Source organism: Periplaneta americana, chromosome 2 (genome assembly GCF_040183065.1).
Source record: "Periplaneta americana isolate PAMFEO1 chromosome 2, P.americana_PAMFEO1_priV1, whole genome shotgun sequence".
Classification (NCBI taxonomy): domain Eukaryota; kingdom Metazoa; phylum Arthropoda; class Insecta; order Blattodea; family Blattidae; genus Periplaneta; species Periplaneta americana.
Genome location: NC_091118.1, coordinates 117597842 through 117623297, shown reverse-complemented (window position 1 = coordinate 117623297; position 25456 = coordinate 117597842). Strand labels below are relative to the sequence as shown.

Sequence of the window (25456 nt, the reverse complement as noted above, 5' to 3'; positions counted from 1 at the left end):
TTTTTATTATAAAAGTGGGAAAAAATTTTTATAATCAATGCATTCCTAAAAATAGAAATTTTCCATTACCACTATAAATATTTCATTTTTTATTTCAAAAGTATTCATTTAATCATAAAAATCATGTGCTGTTTTGTTAAACACAGTGTACAGAACATGAAATTTTATGTTTCCAGCATTAAAATTGTAAGAGCCTTTACACTTCGAACCTGACGAAATGTGCTGAAAAAAAAAAGTGTGAAAAAAGAGCTTGTAAAATCTGCATGGAATAGAAGTTCAAGAGTGCAGCCATTTATATATTGCATAATTTTTATGCTTTCGAGCGCAGCTGAGCATTGAAACTTGCTCAACAAGCAAGAACAAGAGATTGCCGATTCATTTTTTACATGAAAGCAAAAATGCAATTTTTCACTGAAAATTACCAGAATTTCACTAGTCACTCCTTAAGGAAGATATTTTTTTAACAGTATACACCAAACGATTTCATAATAATCTCGAGATCAGAAATGGCCCGAGTATCAACAAATATGTGAAGCTCAGCAAAGAAATTAACATATATGTAAAGTCAACAAAATACACACATGCTCCTAAATATAGTAAAACCTCATTCTAACATTCTCTTTTTCAGGAATAATTCCAAAAGTTCCAGCAGAACTATCATAAAACAGTGTATTTGATTTCTGTCTTTGAAGAACTCAACTTCAAATAAATCCTATTTCTAAAAGATATATTTGAATGGATTTTCGAATATACAACCCATTTTGGCAAAATGTCGAACTTATTTAAAACATTTATATGCATCGATATCTCAATTTAAAATAAGCTTATATAGAAATGTTAGTGTGTGTTTGCATAAGAAAATTGTAAATGTAATTAGTCTTAAAAATATATTAATGTGATTTTGTGAAAATATCATATTGTAAGTTTGTGAAAGTTTATTGTAAATGTATGTGTGCTAATATTAAATTTAATGGGTATTAAGAAATGTAAAGACAATGTAGCTAATGACCTAAGGATGTTTAAATTTTTATTTTCAGCCCTTCCTTGCTTACATTCCGGGAAAAAGCACTTTTAACAAAAACCCACAAGAAAAAAGTTAGTCTGTGAGAGATTCGTTAAGAGGTTTTACTTCATCAACCGAAGTCCATTAACAGATTAAGCTGGACTTGTATATGTTTTGATGGCATGAATCTTATCTTATCTTAGCTGTCATATCTTTAGAAACATGGTAGCCTGAACTATATTTGAAATTCATTTCAAATGAAAATGGGATATTAGGTCAAATTGATAGAACAACTGAAACAACATTATAAAATGGGACATACAGTGACTGTATCAATCAACTGAAACCAACTAGATTTAAAACTTCTAATTCTATTTCTTGAAACTCACTGAGAGAAAATTTCTACAGGGTGATAGTGATAGCAATAATGCACCGAGATCTAAATTACTTGCTTTCATTATAACAAAATAACGTTGTTTAAAAAAAATTCCAATAGCATTTAAATAATAATTTAAATTATGGCATACCAGATTTATGTTTCCTTTGTAAGTCAGGGTTAATTCCTTATTTTTCATCTTTAAAAATGAATATATTTCATATTCAAAAAATTATAATGAGTCAAGTGAATTTAATCTTTACAGCTGAAATTGTAACTATCCTTTGTTGAGTATTTATACTCCTTATATAAAATGGCAAACACGAGGTATTTCAAACCTCGATTCATTGGTATTAATAATCCTCATTACGATACACATAAATCTGTTATACCTGGATCATGTAAACAGTTCAATCACATTAAATTTTGGTGTTAGAGTGCTACCAAAATTACATACCTAGCTGGTATAATTTTTTCAGTGTATTATATTAAAAATGCAAGATAATTTTATACATTTGCATATTCTTTAAAATAACAATACACAGATGTACAGTGCACCAGTGAAATCTCTCTGCACTGCAGACAACAGAGTGTATGCGTTCGCAACTTCAATTATGTTGGTAGCATCAGCCGGGCCGGGTCATTGCTACATCATGTTGGGGGTTGTTTAGCTAACGGTATCAGATGAGGGCAGACTGCAGTCTAATTGTGAGTAAATGGTGACTAAAAAGAAAGAGCATTTTTAGTGGAATACATTTTTAGCAAAGGTGATAAGTTTACATAAAATGTGAAACCGAAATTTCGTATGCATTTTCCTAATTCCAGGTGTCCAAATCGCGATACTGTACGTGATTTGAACAATAAATTCCGTGGAATTGTGTCAGTTCTCAATGCACCAAGAAGTGGCAGGCCTACAATTTTAACGACAGAAAAACTTGATGTAATCTCGGATATAATGTTGTGGAGTCCTACAAAATCAACGCGCAAATTAATACAAGAGCCTGCAATCTCCAAGTTGACAGCACATAAGGCTGCAAGAAGCAAACTTCAAATGTACCCCTGTAAAATTACAGTGGTTCATGAATTAAAAGAACGTGATTACGAAAAGGGAGTGAGGTACTGTATTGTGAATGGTTCCAGAGATTTATAAATCAAGATGGACTTGATATCTTAAATAAAACTTTCTTTACAGATGAAGCACGGTTTAACTTATCCAGCTCTGTAAATTCTCACAATTCACGGGTTTGGTTTTCAGAAAATCCCTATGCAGTAAGAGAGATAACGTTGCATCCAGAGAAAATTGGAGTGTGGGTTGCCATATCAAGAGCGCGAATAATAAGACCGATCTCCTTTGAGACTTCTGTGAATTCGGATGTTTATTGTTTTGAGATTATTTATCCATTTATTGCTAGAGTAAATGAAAAAGAAATTGAGTGCTGTTTTTTTCCAACAGGACAATGCTACAGCACATATGTCAAACCAATCACTTGGACTTTTAAAAGAGTTCTTTGGTAAAAGAATAATAACTAAAGCACTTGGCCACTGTGGTCTCCTGGTTTAACACCACCGGATTATTTCCTTTGGAGTGCGGCAAAATCTGCGGTCTATGATCATAATCCTAAAATAATCAATGAACTTAAGACGAATATAATTAATTATGTGCAAATGATTACGCAAGAAACATTAGTGAAAGTGTTTGCAAATAAGTGTAAAAGAGTCGAACTGTGCCTTCAAGAACGAGGAAAACACTTCCAGAATCTATTATGATTGTGATGAGTACACAGTTTAAGTTTCTTTCCTAGCATAAGTTCAAGCTACTGCCAACATAACTGCAGTTACTAGCACATACATTCCGCTGTCTCCAGTGCGGAGAGACTTCCATGGCACACTGTATGTATCAGTCTTACACTACTACTTAAAAATTTTATAATGGAAAATGGTTATTTTAATCCTGATTAACAGGTGTACCCACACCAACAAAGAATTTACATTACTTACCGCCTACTGCTGGTACAGAGAATCAGCAGTTTACGTCCTTTTGGGGGTTCTTTTTTTAGAAGAACAAGAAGTGCCTGCAGTGTGAGATTTGAGTAACGAGGCCCTATTGGACCATAATCTAGGAGACGTTCAATGTTGTCAACCAATATACAGCTCAACTGAGAACGATATGCATCATCAAATACCTGAAAAAACATTGTTATCCCACAGGTTTAATAGATACTACAAAAAAACGCTATTTATATTCTGCTTGTTATGCATATTTCACTCTCGACAAATCCCTTGAAAATTTCTAGAATCTTACATATTCACACCATATGAAGTGTACCATAGGTATACAAGAAAAAAAAACAGGAAGCAGGATAGATAGACAATGATCCCATCATTTTTAACATAAGCATGAAGAGAAGATTAGTGAATAGTATCTTATACTGGCCACTTCAACCACATCCATACTCTTAACACACATTTCACAGAAGTTGACATTGGTCTTGAAGCATTCTTGAAGATAATGAAAAGCGAAATCTGCCTCTGTCGGCTACTGAATTCGTCTTTTACAATTCATAGCCATTTACTAAAAAATGAGAGAATAAATTATGTATATGACTTATTTAATCTTGATTCCACTTACTTATCACTAATAATCTGTTAATTTATTTAAATAAACAATAAAATATTAAACTATGATCGTATTTTTCCTTAACCCAACAGAGGTCACGTGGCTGTTTATAATGCGAGAGGTCACACAAGATGCTTTCAACTGAGAGTCTTTTTCTCTGCTTTTATAGTTATTTTACTTTTATTTTGCCACATCCTAATGTACAGCCCTGACATATAATAATAATAATAATAATAATAATAATAATAATAATAATAATAATAATAATAATAATAATAATAATAATAATGGTAGTAGTAAAAATTGTGAATTATGTTTCATTTACCGACACTCACAACTGCAAAGGTTACATCAGCATCACAGATGTGACGGAATCGAACCTGCAACCTAGGGTACAGAAGGCCAGTTCTCTACTGATTGCACCACCACCACCCAGGCCAAGTAGTAGTAGTAGTAGTAGTAGTAGTAGTAGTATTAGTAGTAGTAGTAGTAGAAATGTGGAATTAATAGTAGAAGTAGTGGTAGAATTAAAAGCAGTGGCAGCAGCGGCAGTAGTAGTAGTAGTAGTCTTTTACTTGACTACTCTGCTTTCAACATCTACTAAATACAGTAGAACCTCGATTTTCCACCATCCTATTAACCCATTGATGGATTATCTGACTCTCTTTCTCTCTCGCTCTTTTCTTTTTTTTGCTGCAGAAAAAATATGAAGTACTGTACATTATATTAGTACGAATTTTTTCTACAGTGTGTTTCTTTTATAAACCTTTACGCTTATACAGTATGGTTTACTCTTCGAGGGGCCGTACTGTCTAACTTCTATGCAAAATGTCTTCCACAGGTGTCAGAAGAAAACGTGTTGCACTACGAAAAAAAGTGCAAGTAATTGAGTGGTTTGGAAAAAAAGAAAACTGTGGTTCATCTCACATCAGAATACGAAATAGGAATTACAACTGTGCACGATTTAATGAAAAACAAATATAAAGTGTATAAAGTATGTAGCTCTACAACATGAGCCCTGTACTATTCCTATTTTTCCACATACAGTTGTCATAAGGAGTTTTGTCGTTGAAAACCAGACTTAAATTAGTGAACTTCTGATCTACTATCTAGCGTGATAAAACAGAGGACCACGGAGGAAGTTATGAAACTGTATTATGCACTTAATTTATTAAAACCTTATATGGTACGGATTATCCGATTTTTTCAATTAACCGTTCACTCCACCCCCTTCATTACCACGGATAATAGAGGTTCTACTGTACAATAATAATTGATAAGAAGTCTAATTTCTACTGTTATTAGTTTGCTAACTCAAATCTTCAGCTAAAAATAATCCATTATAAAACAGAGCTTTATTTATGTTACAATAGTCATTGCTGTGATAAATTGATATCCAGGTGTAATAACATCTGTTCACAAAGTCACAGAACACGCTGCAACAATCGGAAAGAAGTGCACTCAAATTTAGAACATGTGTTACTTATAAAATGGAAACGACCAGGCTCTTATTCAACAAGAGTTTGTGCCAAACTCAGATCAATAACGGAGCTCATTTTTATTGTTTCACGCTCCAAGAAAAGTAGGGGAGTGGTACTGAAGACTACAATAACCATGAAAAGAGAAATACATTCGTCAAAATGTATACTGCCCTGTGGAAAACACTGTGAATGAACCATGGAGAGTTAACTGACAAATTTCAATGCGCTGTGTGTCATCTTATGAATGATACAGAAAAAATTGGTTGTGGGTATGTCATCTATCATCTGTCTGGCTATGTACAGAAATTTCTCCTAAACTGTTGGATGGATTTTAATCATATTCAGTATCTATCTACAAGGCCATCTTTTCAATAATTATGCAAATGAAAAATAATTTTAATAAATAATAATCTACCTCTATTTGTGGAGTGTGCACACATAAACCCACAGACAAAATGATGGAATTATCAAAAAAATTAACAATTATATGATTCAAAATTACGCAATGGAAATTCACTTCAAGAACTGGGGGACGATTTTCTTCATTACTTAAATTTTTTACTATAAATAATAAACAGATAAATGGGACAGTAAAGTCAGTATCGACGAAAAAACTTTTTTCTAAGAGAAATTACAGTAGAATTGTTACTACATTTTGTTGTGAATTTTTCTGAAATGTCAACTACTCAGTTACGAATAAGAAGAGAGCAAAGACCATGAGAGAAGAGTGCCTTATTGTGTAAGAATGACCAATTCGTTAACAGTTGTAACCTGCTGTGTGAACCACTGAGGCAAGGTCTACTATATTTAAACAATTCAATTTTAAATGCCAGTGTTTGTAAACGAAAAATATTGAAAATGGCTCTACAGACTCAAAAACAAAATTTGGACCACCTGAATTTTCCAAGTTCCAGTTATAACATACTGCACGAGCTTAGTAAGCAAATTTGGTTTCTGGGTCTGTACAAAATTAATTGCATTGTGTAAGAATTACCAATGCATTAAAAGTTGTAAGCCAGTACCACTGAGGCCAGATCTGCTATACAGGGTTGATGGTAACCTCTGCACCAAAATGAAACTGGTAATAGAACATCAATATTCATTATGTATGAGGTCTCGTCCACCTTACTGAATATTACACTTCTACTATGAAGTAGACAATGTGTATTATTACCATTTAATACGAGAAAAATTCGTACTGGCACCGGGAATCGAACCCAGGACCTCTCAGCTCTGCACGCTCTTTCCAACTGAGCTATGCCAGGACACGATCCACGGCGCCGGCCGAACCTCTCTCATAATGTTTTTACGGCCTTACTGCCTGCATTTGAGACGATACATGTCATATATGCAGGAGCGCATATATATATATATATATATATATATATATATATGACTTTGTGGCCATATTCAACAACAGTTTGTAACAACTGTTAACAGTTAATACATAATATTTTTTTTTTTAATTAAAATGACTACATTTATATAATAGTCAAAATAAAATAAATTTATAACCATTATTTTCATTCACAACATGATAAGGGAAATTAATTACTGTTGCAAAACACATAAAGGAAGAGTATGTAATCTTTGAGACACTTGTTTAGTTTAAAAGTTGCATAGTCAGCTCTACCTCTGATAGAGGTTCTGACTGATATCCCTGATCACATATATAACAAATTGCTCAACCTTATAGGCTTTGACGGCAACAACTTTTATCAATTTCACTATGCTGCCACCTAGCTACTGTATAAGAAGTCACATTATAAATCTCATTTGAATTGCGTGGAGCAACTGTACTTCCATCTAGTGGCCATTCTCAATTGACGGTGGCGATCCTGGTAATTGTTTTTTTCCACATGTTACTGTTTTTAACATGGGGCTGGCCAATCTGTTACATATGTGATCAGAACTGATATGTACATCTATATCAGGCAGTACATCTAATTGAGGTATGTGTCAGAGGAAGAACAATTGTTTGTATATGTCTGAAGTCTGATTAGTGGAATATGCAACTAATCGGCGATGTATGCAATGGAGGGAGAAAGGAACTGGCCACCTCATTCCATTATCTCCTGAGCTAAAACAACAACATAGCCAGCTCTTTATTGTTATTCTTTTTATAATGGCAGTTACTTGACTGTTCATCATTCACCTATATGAAGCAGCTCTACAGACCAATTTACCAATAGTTACTGCTAAACAACAAAATATTCTATTACACTTTGAGTGCCGTAGTCACAAGTTCTTTATCCTAAATAAAGTATTAAATAAAAATTTCACAAGATATCATAAGAAAGAAGACAGAATAAAAGAGTTTACCTTTCTTATATGTAAGCATTTTGCAGATTCTGTGTAGCCAACCATCTCTTCTGGTGAACATACTTTAACAAACGGGAAATCTGAGTTCTTCGCAAGTTGTGCGGCTAGAGCTGTTTTTCCAGAATTGGGTGGCCCTTCAAGCAGGACTGAGACCAAACCTGATGTGTCGGTAGAACGAGCCTGCTGAATGAAAAGCATTCCATCCTCCAAGATACTGCTCACAGGAGTACCCCAGTTAATGATTCCACGAGCAAGGAAATGTTCTAGAGCTTCTGCACTTGTTCCAAAAGCCTATAAATTGAAAAGATCTTGCTGAAATCTAATATGCTAGGAGGGGGAGGACTTAATTCATTCTTCACTGCATTTAATTTTATTAACAGAATATATAAGAAGTTCTAATTAAAAAATATGAATATATATCATATGAAGTGCATCGAAATGATTAAGACAAAGAGCACCTTTAGCTTCTCATTGCTAATAGCATCAGAGGTAGCCATGTTAAAAAAGTTATAATACTTATAATAATATCTCTTGTGTTGGTTAATGTTAGCACTTCTTCTTTAAAAAAAATTTAAATTACAGTTTATTTAATGACATTCGCAACTGCAGAGGCTATATCAGCATCGCCGGTGAGCCGGAATTTTGTCCTGCAGGAGTTCTTTTACATGCCAGTAAATCTACTGACATGAGCCTGTCGCATTTAAACAGACTTAAATGCCATCGACCTGGACCGGGATCAAACCTGCAACCTCGAGCACAGAAGGCCAATGCTATACCAATTGCGCTATCGAGGCAGACTCTTTTTTTTTTTTTACATCAAACTTTCTACTAGTAAGTTGTTTGGAAGAAGTTCAATTAAATGATTAATATTATGAAGTTTCAAATAATGAATGTTCTGAACACAGTAATTCAATTATTTTTCATAAAATTATTAGGGGATTAAAGCAAAACATCCTGATCACTTGATCGCTCCTTTAGCATCTTAAAATTATAAACTCCACATATATTGTGTAGCAGAACATCATATTATGAAACAAGAGGCAATATTACAGCTGTCTTTACATGTGAACTGGTGATTAGCAAACTATCCTTTTCTACAAAAAAAAAAAAAAATAGTTTTCATATGATTATGTTAATGTTGGTATACATGCAACTAGAATTGGTGATAATTTGTGTCAAAACCATGTCTTTCCTATAATATCTCTGCTGTGAAACAGGAGTGCTGCTGTATAACTCTCCCTTTCCTCCAACTCCCTGTGCACAGCAGAACTTCCCTTTTCCATTAAGTAAATTTTGTAACCAAGTTCTCCTTCTCTTATACTTGTTGTGTATTATACATGTAACACTCGAAATTTGGTATTTTCCTTCACAACTACCAGTGATTGAATTATTATCATTATCAAAGAGTACAGAAATGGATCATTAATCGAAATCACTGCTCAGAATGTCGCAGTACAAACACAAAGAAAAAAAAAAAAGACATTCAAGTGTGGAATGTCTAGGGATGCAGGATATTCGGCTCTTCTGTCATCATTTTTATGCAAATTCTAGACTGTTATATTTTTAAGCACACTTCAAAAATCAAGTCTGAACAGAGGAGTAACGAAATAGTAGTAGTAGTAGTTTTATTTTGCCTCGCAGAGTCAAGGCCATAAGGCCTTCTCTTCCACTCAACCAGGTTTCAATAATATACATGAAATACAAAATTATGTGATAGATTAGAAAACAACACAAAAGAAGATATCTTAGAAATTACATAAAATATAGTAGAAAATTACAAAGAGTCAGGATCAGTTACATAACATAAAGCAGAAAAAAAAAACGCACACGCACACGCACACACACACAAAATTTATAAGACCTAAAATGCTCGAGATAAATTCGACGATTAATTCACTTGAGATATAGTATACAATTAATATACTAATACGAAAATACATGTGGGTTACAAGACATAAAATGTTGAATAGCAAAATCGTACTAAATGGCATACAAATACAAATGAAGAGTCCACTGCAAGAATGATGGATGTCACTTTTTTGTCGAAAATGAACCAAAGACTGTCAATGCATAGCTTAAAACATATAGAATGTGGATAGAGAGTTATATGGCATTAACATGATAGTCATTGTCCAGTAATGATCGGAAAGTCACAGTTAAGCTTTGAGCATTAAGCATTTCAAACTTTCAATTGCTTCTCCTGCAAAATGTATTCCAAATGACATCCCTCATTCTTGCAGTGGACTCTTAAAATGATTAAATAATATATCAGGATAATAATTATAAAAAAAAAAAAAAACAGAAGAGAGACAAGAAAAAATAACAACTTGGTCATTTAAGACTATTTAGAAACTTCCGCAACAGTCTGGTTCTGTTCAATAAAAACATTTCTAAGTAGAGTGTACTTGCTGTGAACATGTATCACGATTGTGGTGGGATGCTAAAAGTGTGAAGCTAGGAACTAGGTAAATAGGTGTGGAATTACTTAAAATGTGATACAGCAAACAGAGTGAATGAACTGAACGTCTCTCTCTCGTAAACAAAGCCAAGATAATTGTAAGAAATACTCGGAAAATAGTCGGATATTCATAAGATTTTATGTCTAATTTCATACTATGAATCTTTGAACAACTTACTGGTTTAATGTCATTTTCGAGGGCATGGAGAAAATCTGATCGATTCACCAGCAACTTTTCCATAGCTTCAGGATCCACTTCGACTTTACTGGCAGCTTTGATGAGGCGATTCATTGCTGTAGACTGTGCAGCACGAACCAAACCTTCTAATTCTGCCCCACTGAAATTCTTTGTCAAAGTTGCTAATTCCTGCAAATACGACACAAATTCTTGAAGCAAGCTTTTACAAAAATGCTGTAGTTCCTAGTTAGTTAACGACAGTTTTACGAAGTATGCATAGACCATACAGAACACTGGATATTCACAAAATCAAAGACAAAAATATATGTGGTAAATAAATACATTACATATACATTACCTTTATGTCAACATCTGGATTAATTTTCTTGTATTCTTTCATTCTACTTGTATGAATGTTTAGGATTTGGAATCGTCCTTGTTCATTTGGTAATCCAATTTCCATTTGCACCTAATGTAAACAGAAACATGTGTTATTTAAAACTTTTCAAAATAGAACTTTCATTTGCATTTTATATCACATACTTTCATCAAGATTTTTGAGCGGTATCTGCCTTATAATCTGTGGTCAATTCCACTGGACTTCTTTCACAAAAATATCAAACATAACTGCAACGAAATAGAGTCTAGAAACAAATGTAACAATACTAAACCACAGTGACTACACATATCCAAAGCGAGTGAGTCAAACTTAATTTATTGGCATTATTACTGTCACAAGACTGCTTTTTGACAGATAACACATTTGATTTTCCCATTTAGTTGTTTCCTGTAAGCTTGGCACAGAACATCAAGCATGGGTTTTCCTTGCACTATATTAAGAAAAGACATATTTTACAATGTAGTTAGATACACACAAAACAAAGCTTTTGCTTCATTGAAATGCATCTACTGAAGAAGTCGTATGAGTTGTGTTTACACAAGTTTCGGTAGAGTTTTTCAGAGCCTACAGAATCTCTGAAATATTGTGTTGAATTATTAATAAGTGGCAAGAAACAGGCTCCATTCTCTGTAACTAGAAAGGCTGTCCAAAGTGTAAATATAATTAATATGACTACATCAGCAGATACAGTTCAACTAGAAAACTGCGTTGTTATACTGTATCTAACTTTGGCTGAAAATAACGTCTTTTTAAATAAAGTTCAGATAACTCACTAACTGACAATGCAAAATGCCACCAGAATAAAATTGTGTCACCAGCTTAGTGCAAACATTTAACAAGAAAGACCCACGCACTATATCCTGTTCTGGATTCAGAGGAAACAACTAACCAGAATAACCCAATGTGTTTCCCATCAAAAAGAAACCTTATGACTCGATAAGAATGCTGGTAATATAGGTTCAGGAATACACTGTACAGTGAATTCTTCAGCTTCATATATCTCTCGAATTTAAGAACACATCCACTAAGATAAAAACAGCCATAGCAATGTCAGTACAACTGTTACTCTTCAGAATAAAATCATTCAGTAAGGCAGTCATCCTCATTATAGTAAATAATAAATATCATACATCTCTCTTAAAATCTCAAGACAAAGAAATGCAAAAAATTGGGCAGATAAATAGACGACAGAAACTACGAAAACAATAATGTTACACATGTAGCAAACAGAAAATGAAAATTAACAGAAACAAAACAGACAAATCTCTGCACTATTCTTCCATTCAAATGACATTAATATCACTCATCCAATTCAAGAGCGAAACCTGATGTCAACAAATATTATGTGTTAAGATGTCTCATAATTGGATATATATATATATATATACACACATACATATATATACATATATATACATATATATATATATATATATATATATATATATATATATATATATAAAATTTATTTTTTATTTTCGAATAAATAATGTTATCAATAATAAAATCTATGTTAAAGAAGTAATTATATTTTAATGCCAAGTATATTTACCATAAGATTACATTCTTCATCTGTCACCGTTCATCAACTGTGCTTCTACCTGCTCTAAATCCACATTGTTATTCTTCCAGAATTATTTCAGTGTACTTAATTTATTTTTAATATATTACATGCATGTAATTTGGAATGTTGTGGTAAGTAATGTTATGTCTCTAATTTTCGCATTTGTTTTTTAGCCTTTCTTTCATACATTTTGACTCAAAAGTTATGGTGAGGTATCAAAATGAAAGATTAAAGCCATTCTCCCACCAGTGCTATGCCTATGATGATATAATAAGATAAGATAATTTATTAATGCTAAAGACATTACAAATAATGCATAGCAATGTCAATTATAAAAAAAAAAAAAAAAAAAACATTAAAAATTAATATTACAGAATTCATCAAGACTATACAAAGGATTTAAAATCAAACATGTCTTGAGCTTACGTTTAAAAACATTAATGGGTAATTCCCTTACATGAATAGGTAAACTACTAGAAAGTTTAACTGATACTGTTTGTTGAATTTGTTTTTATTAAGATAAATATTTGAACAATTTCGTGTTGGATAATTATGTAAATTAGAACCAAAAATGTATTTAGACAAATTATTCTTAATATAAATAAGGCAACTCAGGGCATATAAAGACGCCAATGTTAATACACCAAGCTTGGAAAATAATGATCTACAATGGGTACGAGGAGCAACACCACAGATAATCCTCATAGCTCTCTTCTGCAAAATGAAAAGTTTTTTAGACGAATTATGATTACCCCAAAGCAGAATACCATAACTGAGATGGCTGTGTATATAAGCATAATAAACTGAAATAAGTGAATTATGATCTATGCTATAACTGAGAATTCTTAACATAAATAAGCCTTTACTTATTTTGTCTGCAATAAAGTCAATGTGAGATTGCCCTCCAAGTTTGATTGTAGGTAAATACCTAAAAATCTATTCGAATTAACAGGAACGAAATTGTTTCGATTGAGACTGATTTTGATATTAAGTCTTATTATTATTGAGACATAACTTATTAGCACTACACCATTCAATAACTTGAGATGAAATGTTCTCAATTTTAGTAGAAGCAAGATTTTCACCCTCACATGAAATATTAAGCGCTAGATCATCAGCAAAAAGATATGGAGTTAAGCAGCTATCCATTATACTATCAGGAAGATCATTAATATATATTATGAAAAGCACTGGTTCCAAAATGGAACCCTGAGGGACACCATACTTGATTAATTTAGACTCAGAAGTGTTATTATTGATGTAAACAGATTGATACCTATCAATTAAATATGAATACAACAAATCAATACGAGAGTTATTAAAACCATAAAAATCAAGCTTTCTCATGAGTATGTCATGTAAAACAGTATCAAAAGCTTTAGTCAGATCAAAAAATCTACTAGTAACTTTGTCACCTTTTTCGAAACCTTGAAAAGAGCACTCAACAAAATCTAAAACAGCCTCCACAGTAGTATAACCCTTTCTAAAGCCATACTGAAATGTTGTAAATATTTTATTACCTTCAAAGTAAGTAGTAATTTGTTTATTTAACAAAATTTCAAAAACCTTAGACAGAATAGGCACTATACTAATAGATCGATAATTTGTACATTCAGACTTACTAACTTTCTTATGAACAGAAATAACTTTAACAATTTTAAAAGCATTAGGAAAAATACCTCTATCAATACAATGATTAAAATTATCTGCTAAAGGTTTACAAATATAAACAGCTGCATATTTTAAAATTCTAGAATTAAAACCATAAACATCAGTACATGTACTACTGTTGAGTTTCATAATAACTTGATAAACATCTTCAACACTAATATGATTAAAAACAAAACGTGAGATTGGTTTAGTTAAAACAATTAGAAAGTTCATAGGATTTGTACTACAGGTTATATTCTTAACAATATCATCAACATTGTCAATAAGAAATGAATTAAGCTTGGCGTTTCTTTCTTGATGTTAAAAAAACGTCTAACATAGACATTTTTAGGCCACTTTTCAGAATTCAGGACTGACTGAACATTATCTTCATAGACACTTATTTTAAATGAAGCATAGAGTCAGAATTCTTTGAGTCTAACTTTTCACAAGTAACTTCAAGATAGTCACTCTTTAAGAAATGAACCATATTATCAACAGTTGTATCTGGTTCAAGTCTATAAACATGAAGATAACTTATTGTAGGAACACCCTTTAAAACTGGCATATTAGCGTCATCATTACGAATGTCATTACTACCCACTATCACAGGATGTTTCACTTTTCTCTTCACAACTGTTGACCAAGGAATACCAGTAACACAGTTGTTTACATCACTGGATTCACCCGGGTCACTAACAATCTTCCTCTTATTTTTATGCATAACAGTAAGCCATTCACTTCCCTGTGCCTTATTTACATCAGTTTGAATTTGAATATTATCCACTTTCTCATTATTAACAGCACTACATGATGATTTCACAACACTGCTGTACATAATAACTGGAAAAGTTTTATTCAATACATCTAATTGTGTATCGTTGTCAATACTATTTACTTTAATTGAACTGTTAACTTTAATTTCGTTGCTGCCAATAGAATTATTGGGAGCCGTTGCACATGTTTCAATTTTACTTACGAAATTACATTTACCTTGCAGCAGTTGAATAACTAATTCTTAATCTTGAAGACGTTTTTCCATTTGATTATTAAGTTTACACAGCAGTTCAATTTCATATGTTGATTTCACAGAGGATTCACTAGAAGTTTCTCTAGGTGATGGCACGTCAAGTATAAGACTATTTACACTTTTAGAAACATCATAGCACTTGAATAATTTCTCAAAATATATTTTCACTGAATCACTTAAGTCTGTAGAAATAGTTCTAGTAACTAATAACTCCACAATTACTTTCTTACTAAGTTTATTTAGTTCACTCGTCAGGAGCTCACTGATCGTGTGAGCTTCCTTGCCTGCCATCTTGTATGATAATTATCAGTATTACTACAGTACCTTGCAGTGACCAACAGATCAAAGGCTTCCACACATATACTTTATGACCTCTATACAATTGTGGGGAAGATGTTTTCGGATAATGAGGATAATATTGTTTATTACTATCTTACAGGGAAGAAAAAGCGAAGTTGATGAAGGCGTATATTAGAAACAATTTCAATAGAGGGCTTTTGTTTGAGCCCAAGAATTTTAAAATGACGAAAAGAAGTTTCAATTATTCTATCCAATGTCTAAGGCTAGTTTCAAAGTTCTTGCTAACTTAGTTGGTTCTAATATCTGCAAACAGAACACGCACTATAAAAGATATGAGACTATTGAGGATCGACTGTTAATAACTTTGATGTAAGCATTAATAAGTACAGGGAGTTCCTATGCAGACCAGTCCCACATCAACCTCTACCTAAGAAAATATGATGTCAGGCGGCGAGCGGTCATATGCCAGAATATGAACAGGTCCGTGTATGCTATTTTACACAGACTGGTGCCACTCAACCCCTTACCGCTTAGCTTTGTTGGGACAGGCACTCCACACTATTGTCATTAAGCCAACGAAACATTACTACCTGGGATGGGTCTGCATAGGAACTCTATGTACAATACTCTTACTTACTTACTTATGCCTTTTAAGAAACCCGAGGTTCATTGCCACCCTCACATAAGCTCGCCATTGGTCCCTATCCTGAGCAAGATTAATGCAGTCTCTACCATCATATCCCACCTCCCTCAAAGCCATTTTAATATTATCCTCTCATCCACGTCTCGGCCTCCCCAAAGGTCTTTCTCACTCTGGGCTCCCAACTAACACTCTATATGCATTTCTGGATTCGCCCATACATGCTGCATGCTCTACCCACCTCAAAATATCTGGATTTACTGTTCCTTATTATGTCAGGTGAAGAATACAATGTGTGCAGTTGTGTTGTGTAATTTTCTCCATTCTCTTGTAACTTCATCCCTCTTAGCCCCAAATATTTTCCTAAGCACCTTATTCTCAAACACTGTTAACCTCAATTCCTCTCTCAAAGTACGAGTCCAAGTTTCACAACCATACAGAACAACAGGTAATATAACTTTTTTTATAAATTCTAACTTTCAGGTTTTTTGAGAGAAGACTGGATGACAAAAGCTTCTCAACCGAATAATAACACGCATATTCTTAATTTATTCTGCATTTAATTATTTACTCTATGTACAATAAATATAATAATTACATCTTTATTGTGTAAGAAAAATAATTCAGAATATATAATTTTATTTAAAAATAAGACTTAGAAACTAACATTTTTCAAGGAAACAGTGAACAACATAACTTTGCGATTGGAGGATACACTGTACCTACAGTACACCCGAGTCCGTGACATACCAAGGCATGGTATAACAAAATTTCACTGTATATACTGATGAATCCCTATTTGACTATAAACCATGAGCAGAGTCGGTAGATTATGTTCTCTTTCTCCATTTTGTCAAAATGGGCTAGAGTCAACGAAATTTAATGGAGAATTTGTAGTTATTAAACGTCTACCAAGAACCTTACATATAAGGTAAACATGTTCACCAGAGCTGTTATTTCTTGTGACTCTAATGCAACTGTTCAAACAAGCCTAAACTCAAACATTATTGAAACAAGAGATTGCAACAGATATCTCTGCTTCAAAAGTCAGCTAAAGAATTTAAATGCAACAGATTTCAATTCATTGTAACAAGCCAGAAATAAAGCTCTACGGTATCTTGCAAAACAAAAATAAATAATGTATTCCATCTTCCAGAAAGAAAAATCTCTTTCACCCTAATTAAAAGGATCCCCCCCCCCCAATGGTGGGTACTTAACTGTTCGTCATTCACCCATATAAAACCAGTTGTGTAGACCAATGACAATGTACCGACAGATTCATATTAAAAGAGCAAGATCATAAAATGAAAACAAAACCAAAAGGTATGTCACCTCACGAATATTCAGAAACAACGTTCAATGCATCCATAAAATCAGAAGCTGGACCAATCACAATGGCTATTACACAGGACTGTCTTCATTAGCACTTTCATAGACCGAACATTTTGTCGCCCCAATTGCATCCTGTGTACTGTGAAATGGGAATGAATGGAGAACGTCTTCTGACATGTGCCATCCTCATCTTACAAAACTGTATCATATCTAAATATTGAAGGGCAATACCAATACTAGTTACGATTTATCGTCAAATCTGCTGCATTAGACAGCAACCAACCATCTAGTCTTATAAAGGTAATTACCTCTAATCTTCCTGGTCGAAGCAAAGCCTCATCAATCATATCTCTCCTGTTCGTCATGCCAATTACTAGAATGTTGTTAAGTTGTTCCACTCCATCTATCTTGGCCAGCAGTTGGTTCACCACTGTATCATGCACACCTGTATTACCAGCTACTGAACCTCGAGATTTACAGATAGCATCAATTTCATCGAAAATTATGATATGAAGACCGCTATTAGGGCCCAACTGGAAACAAATATAACATACATACATATATTATAATAGACTACATTAATTACATTCTATGGATTCAGATACATACAAATAAGTCAGAATAACAAATCAAACTTATACCTACACGTTATACATACTTAAACATAGTCTCCAGGTAAAAAACTACTGCCTAAATTAGTGTTTCTCAACTGCCGGGCTGTGGTCTGGTAACAGGCCTTGGCATCAATTATACCAGGCCGCAAGATATTCTCCTGGAATTTGTCACTTTACTTTTCTAACCATTTTTCACGAATAAATATTTTATAGTGAAAATATATAGAAGAATAATTTTCGAGACTGTGTTGATAAGCGCAGATCCAGATGGTCTCTACACTCTGCATTCTAAAATATAACTAATTAACATCTTTGTAGCAAATGTCAGTAGTGACGAAGCCACTTATTTTTTAATGATTAGAAATTTTTCAGACTTGGAACCTTTCAACATTCGGGAAAGGAAATACCTCTGTTTATGAATGGTCATAAAAATTGCCTGCAAGCCAATTAATTACAATATTGGGTGGCGAATCCTCTGTTCTCAAAACTGAATGAAATAATATGTGTTTCAGATGTCAGTGACCAATTAGCTGGGAAGTATAAACAAAATTCCTTCACTTAAATTGAAGATTAAGGCTGTCAATACTTAATAGTCATAGTGAATACTATCTCTTCACAAGTTCACATTGCAGTGTGTAAGTGCTTTTTTCAAAATCCTAGTATCGTGATTTTTTTAAGTAATAGACATACACATTTAAATATTAATATGAATAAAATGCTATAGCATTGCCCTCAGTGCACTATGGGAGGCAATCTGTAAACATAGTACTCTATGATGATGATTAATGGGCAATGATAGAATATCAGTAGGATAAAATGGGAGTACACAGCAAAAACCTACCACACCCAAGTATAGTCTTTGTCCAACATATAGGCCTACTCCACTTGCGACTTGACACGATTCAAACCTGGTTTACCAGAATGGAAAGCTAAAGCTCTAACTGTTCAGCTAATGTTGTGTCCTCACATAAACAAACAGGCCAAGTAAAACTGAGAGACCAGCATTCCTGTTGTTTCTCAGCTCTATAGTCTGGCAAGCAGATTTCCAGTTCTCACAGATAACATTCTTGCCATTTATTGGCACTACAATCTGGCAAGTGACTTTCGCATTAACAAGTGAATTATTTAAGGAAATGGAGTGAATCTTAGCTGAATTTCGGCGAATTTGTTCAAAATATCCTTCATTACGTTCTATACACATGTTGCATCAATGTATGGCAGTTCTGAAACTCTCGTTGAAGCTCATCCTCACTAATATTGCGTATTAAACATGTTATTCCATTAATATTAACAATTATTAACTTAACAACATAATGCTTCAATGTCCGGAAAGCATTGCCAAACTTGTGTCAACACAATTCATACAACTTCTTCAGTATATGAGTCATTCCACGTCAAATCGCACAAAATTATACAAATTTTTACCTTCATATTTCTGATTGCGTTTATATTTTTTTTTACCAACTCTATGGGTCTAATAAACCAACAAGTGTATTTTTATTTCCTCCTAAGTCCACATGTTTTTAAAATATTACGTGTTAAAATTCGTTAAAAATGTCGCACAATGCAACGTTTAAAGCGTCATATTTCTGACGATATTGATGTTAAAAATTTTTTGAAAAAATGCATTTAAAAGCTTAAAGTACTGTCTTTTATTAAATATTTACAAAATAATTTTAATATAATTATTACAAATATTTTTTTATAATTCAATTTTTAAAAGTTAGATATCAATGTGAAATAGCCCTATTAAAAATCTCAAAAAATACCTACTAGGTGCACTGAAGTTTTCTTAATAATTCCAGAAAAAATCAGAATGGGATCTCCAATAGTTTAATGGAAATTTAATTACTTACGACACAATGTGTAGCGGTCGGCGCAGCAGCAGTGGACGGGAAGCGTTAAAGCGTGCTGGGAGGTTTATCAGCGCTGGATGATTGACTGAACGTTGCAACATTACACCCAGTACGGATCAAGTCGCTCGAGGAAATACTGCTAATTTACTTATTATGATATCTTCAAATAATTGTACATTATGCTTTTTAAATGTTTCTTTTCATTCTCACTTTAAATTTTCATTCGCCTACCTTCTTTCTTGAAGGAAAATTGTTTTCCTAAATCTTCATTTTTGACAACGGAATAAAAGAATGTAATTTTAATGTACCAGTTATTGGTTTTAGATTATGGTATCTGGCCTGCAAATTTTCAGTGTGGTTTTTGTGCTTATTCAATGGACAAAATATAAATGACACGTTAGAAATGTTTTTGTGACCAATCAAACAGTTTTTTTTTTTTTTGTGTTATTATAGGATCTTGTATAGGCTAACTCTCGTGGCAAGTCTTTTAACAGTATCTGCAATGCCATCACATGGACCTTTACCATGCGACGACGTTGCAAAGAAGTGTCATTCAGCACTAATTCCACAATCGTCTTCCTGTAAGCAATTATTTTTAATTTTTTTTTTTTTTGTATTGTGAACTTGATCCATTGGAAAAGTAGATGATTTTTTTCATATCGTTGAATTCTTGCTTTAAGAAATTGATTGCTTCGGATTGAAAAAAGTGAAAGGGATCGGTGTCATGTTTCATGGTTTCTGTGATGACAATACTTTTGTAACGAATTTCTGTATCTCCTTTGAAATATATTACGAAAGGATTTATTTATTTATTTATTTAAATATACAGAATAAATAATATAATTACAAACAAGAGAAATAGAAATAAAATAATACAATCAATATAAAAAAGGAGATACAGTAGTATTAACAAAATTTGAGACCGAATGAGCAGCGCTCGTGTTTGGTCGCAGTTCAAATATAATATTAATAGGCCTATAAGAGAATATAAAATAAAATAAAATAGGAAGTAAAATCAAAATTGTATTGTATTGTGGCTTGGCATATGTTCCAATGCACACCTTGTATTGAATCTTGTATTACAAATGAATAATTTTCAGAAAAGTCTGCAATAACTATGTAATTTTCAGGTTGTACATTTCTTTGCATTCCGTCAAAAATAAAATATGGCTGACTTTTGAAGGGATGACGATGCATCTTCTACATGAAAAACTTTACATGCTAGGGAGCCTTTTACTTTTTTAAACTTTTCACGGGGGTATCATTTTTGTTGTAGCTTTCTTTTCTTGATAGGGGATTCTATTGACATCAAACTCTTGTTTAATTCCTCAATATTAGTGATTTCTAGCACTGTATCCATAGAACTGCTAGAAGAAGAACTGGGATAATCACTTTCTCTGTCCGCACTTTCATTTGATTCATGTTTATTAATATCACAAGAACTACCGGCTTCACATATAATTTCACCTGACCTATCCGGAAATTGAGTGATTTTTACGGAACGAATCACATATTTGCACATTCAAAGACTCCATTAAATTGAGCTTTATCAATAAGTCGCGACTTACGCGTCTTAGTGTACTTTCCTTTTTAAAAGCGTGATTAGGAAGGTAAATGGATTTAAATACTTGTTATATATTACGCGATCTTTACCATCACTCATGTTGTATAGAAGTCACGCCACTGCGTGAAATTTAAACCCAAACTGATTATTTTTCTCTTCCATATTTTGTCTCCTGCCATCTGTTTACTGCCATAAAGTTTACTGCCTTACCCAGCCTTGCTATCATCAAACACTTGGCTACATTACAGTATAAACATGAAGGGCTACCCCTCTTAGTTGAGCTGACAATAATAAAATGATTATAGATAAGATATTTACTGTTACTTAAGGTATTAATCATTTGATGACAGTATGGTGACATCAGATGCAATGGGGGATTTCGTAAAAATTTTCCACGGGCAGTCTTCTAGCCTATGGCTGCAAGCAGTTCATTAGCTGGGCATCGCGAGCGCGTGCATGCCTCCGGAAAATAAATTGTTACAAATGTATGGTTGCCGATCCCATATTTATAAACACATTAGTTTACAGATAATACATCAGCGAATAAGTCTATATTTTTTCAGATTTTTAACTTGGCTATTTAATATAGTAATTTTGCTTTGAAAAAGAAATGATTAAAAAAATAGGCCAAATTTTAAATTTATTTGTGATAGGCCTAAAGTAATAAAAAGTGTTGTCTTTAGTCTTTCAAATGCGCCAAACCGCAAATCTCAATTATATGTAGACACAGAGTTCCAAGCGAGTTTATGTAACAGTGCGCGCATAATTTGCGTAACTTCAAATAGTCATAACTACACAAATAATTAATAATTGTCAAAATAAAACAATACGGGTCTCCTTATTTGATGTCTGGAATTCATGAAAAAAAATTCGACTATTTCCGAGAAGGTCGTGTTTTATTGCTGTGCGATTTGACGTGGAATGACTCATATATGTTTCAACAAGGAAAATGCGTTGCTGTGATGTATATCTAATAATGTTTAAAAATACATATTCTTTAACCCTTGAGAGCTCGCGCCTGTAAACTTTACGTCATGGCTCGCGCACGGTCAATTCGACCATGCGTGGAAATGAAGCGGAATCTATATTTTTTGCTAATATCTGTTAGCACAAAAGTTACAAAAACATTATTTAACTGTATTTTATTCATTAACATCACTGTTATTATGTATTAAAAAGAAGATGAACATGCCAATATCCAAGTAACCTTGAGTGTTCTTTATACTGTGAAAAATATATAAATCACATTATATGTTAAATATTTTCGTCAACGTCATGGCCTGGTATAGGAGTAACACAAAAATATGACGGTATTTCCACTTGTCCTATTCATTATAGTCATTATCGGTGTGAAATAGGCCTAAATTCAACAAACACGGAAGAAAATAATATTAGAAGATGAACTCACTTAGTCACATGACCTCACACGTATTACATATCTTCATCACTATCACCATCGGCACTTTCTTCACGATTAGCACAAAAAGTGCAAGTTGACTGTGTATGTTCTTTGCAGATGAAGTGGCGTCATACATTACACCTCGTCTTAGACTTACGATTTTTCTTCCAATCGCAGAGATGGCATCTTCCTGGACCCTCATCTTCTCCAGATGGAGGTGGATTTCTTTCTACGGCAGTTACAGTAATTTCTCTGATGTTTCTCTTCAGTTGACGCGGCAGATTTTCTAGTTGCAGTCTTTCAAGTAGATAATTTCTAGACAACTCCTTGCTAAGTGTTTGTAGGAATTTTCTTCGAAACATGTCAAATTGGCGAATATCGTGTTTCAGTATAATGGAACTATTGATGCCTGCTATGTTCAGTAGTGTAAAGAACAGAGTTAGAGGCCAGCGGTTACTGGTTCTTGCAACTGAATACCTAGACTTGTACACGTCCACCATGTCCACCCCTCCTTTCGTTGAATTATAAAACGTCAACATATAAGGTTTTCTAGATTCTTCAGAGTCTGGATCAATTTCATCGGTATGATGCATGGTGGATAACAACACCACCACCTTCTTCTTTTTCGGACAGTAGGACAGAAGGGTCTTGTCCTTGATGAACCCGAAAACACTGCTATTTTCCATTGAACGACTTTGCAAAAATAAAGGGGGCACCTCCATCTTATTTTTTCTCAGCGTTCCAACTAATGTTAACTTGTGAGTTGTTATAAGTTCATCAGCAAGCGGCACTGAAGTGAACCAGTTGTCAGTGGTGACGTTTCTCCTGGATCCACTGATTGGCTGCACCATCCTGTTCACAACACATTTAGCAGAGTTATCAACTTGGTAGGGCCCTTCAGGCTGCTTACCAGCGTATACTTCCATATTCAGTGTATAAAAGGTTTTTGCACATGCCAGAGAGAATACCTTTATTCCATATCTTGCCGGTTTTGTTTTTATGAATTGTTTGAAACTGCACCTTCCCCTAAAAGATTCCAACATCTCGTCGATAGTGATGTATTCGTTAACAGTAAAATTCTCGGAGCATTTTTGAACAATTTGCTCAAAGAGAGATCGAATAGGAGGAAGCTTATCAACACTTCTGCGCTCTTGTCGAGTATTTGAATCATCAAATCTTAAAACTGTCACCAGGAACTTGAATTGTATCCGGTTCATACAAGTTCTGAAATAAGGAACACCTGTGCCATCAGCAGACAAAAGGTCGAACAGGTTCAGATGAGATGCTCTCAAAACTCCAGCCATATAAAGAAGTCCTATAAAAGCTTCCATTTCAGTTCTCGTTGTACTGTGTGCATCTCTTGGGCGGCTGTAATTTGGACGCACTTTTTCAATTTTTTCATTTGTATGTCTAACAATTTCATCAATGATAGTGTCAGTAAAAATAACTTCCAACACTGGAATGGAGTCGATGCGCTCCTTGCTACCTGTTTTACACCAGGTATAAACCTTACTATATTACATTCGCCAACACGTTTGTTACGTGGTGGACAGTGCATTTCCCATGTTGTTACTCCATCTTTCCCTGTATAAATTGGACCTGGAACAAGGTCTACTTCCTCATCTGCTGATTGAGCAGAGTCTGTGTTATGATCGATTTCTTCAACCATATCTTCTTCTTCAACGTCCGATTCAATGCTATCAATTGGTCTGATAATTTCTTCTTCACGGAACAATTGTCTTCTGACTGCACCAGCTTCCCTTCTTGTTTCTTCTTCCCGGGCCATTTCCTTTTCTACACTATCAATAAGGTTCCTTATCCTTTCTCCCTCTTCATCCATATTTCTACACGGCAATGTACAGGGATCAGTAGTGAAAATAAAGTATTACACTGACAAAACGTACGTATATGTGAAAAGTTATAAATACAAGAAAAAACTACATTACACTTATACACCAAGTGAAACAATGTGAAGTTGTGTAATGACTCGCACACAGTTGAAACGACCAGGTCTGTATAACAACAGTTTCAAATCAAATTGACCAATAGCAAAGTGCATGACAACAATCACATCTTATTCTGGAAGAGTCGAATGAAAGGTACTGAAGGGGTGAACGGCAGAACTCAAGTGACCTTGAAGCAGAAGCTAAACTTTTATCACACCTGGTCGAAAACACCGTGCGCGAGCTCTCAAGGGTTAATAGAGCTCAGACCAGCTAAAGGCTGGTTCACAATAAACCGGGAATGAGAACCAGAATGAAAACGAGAAGCAGAGGACATGAATATGAAAATGTTTGATTCACAATAAACCGAGAACGTAGACGACTATGCATATCAATATGCATGTCAATAATGATATGTAAAGTCGATATTACACATTCTGATGTTATTTATGTATAATTGATCAATGGCGTTCTTTCATGAGTACAAGGCAGCCAACATAAACACAGGTTAACCAACTTCGAAATTTCAACTGAAACATTTCATTAGGTATGGTACTATAAATATGCCCATGCATCTTTATTATCACAACGTATTTTAAGTCTACCATGACGTAAAATAATTAGAGAAGAAACATTTGTAATAGAACAAAAATGAACACAACAGTAGTTATTGAATTGAAGCATGAATATGTAGTGTGTAATACAACCAATACAGTAATAAAATACGAT

At 33.7% G+C, this 25456-nt stretch overlaps 1 protein-coding gene across 1 annotated transcript in view; it reads right to left on the bottom strand.

Moving 5' to 3' along the window:
- comt (comatose) overlaps window positions 1-25456 on the bottom strand; it is a 46721-nt gene that overhangs the window by 1368 nt on the left and 19897 nt on the right. The window contains exons 8-12 of the mRNA XM_069818408.1: window positions 17660-17884; window positions 10794-10904; window positions 10436-10624; window positions 7800-8090; window positions 3378-3562 (exon numbers count right to left, since the gene is read on the bottom strand). Coding sequence (XP_069674509.1) covers window positions 3378-3562; window positions 7800-8090; window positions 10436-10624; window positions 10794-10904; window positions 17660-17884 — 1001 coding nt within the window. The remainder of the gene's footprint in view (window positions 1-3377; window positions 3563-7799; window positions 8091-10435; window positions 10625-10793; window positions 10905-17659; window positions 17885-25456) is intronic.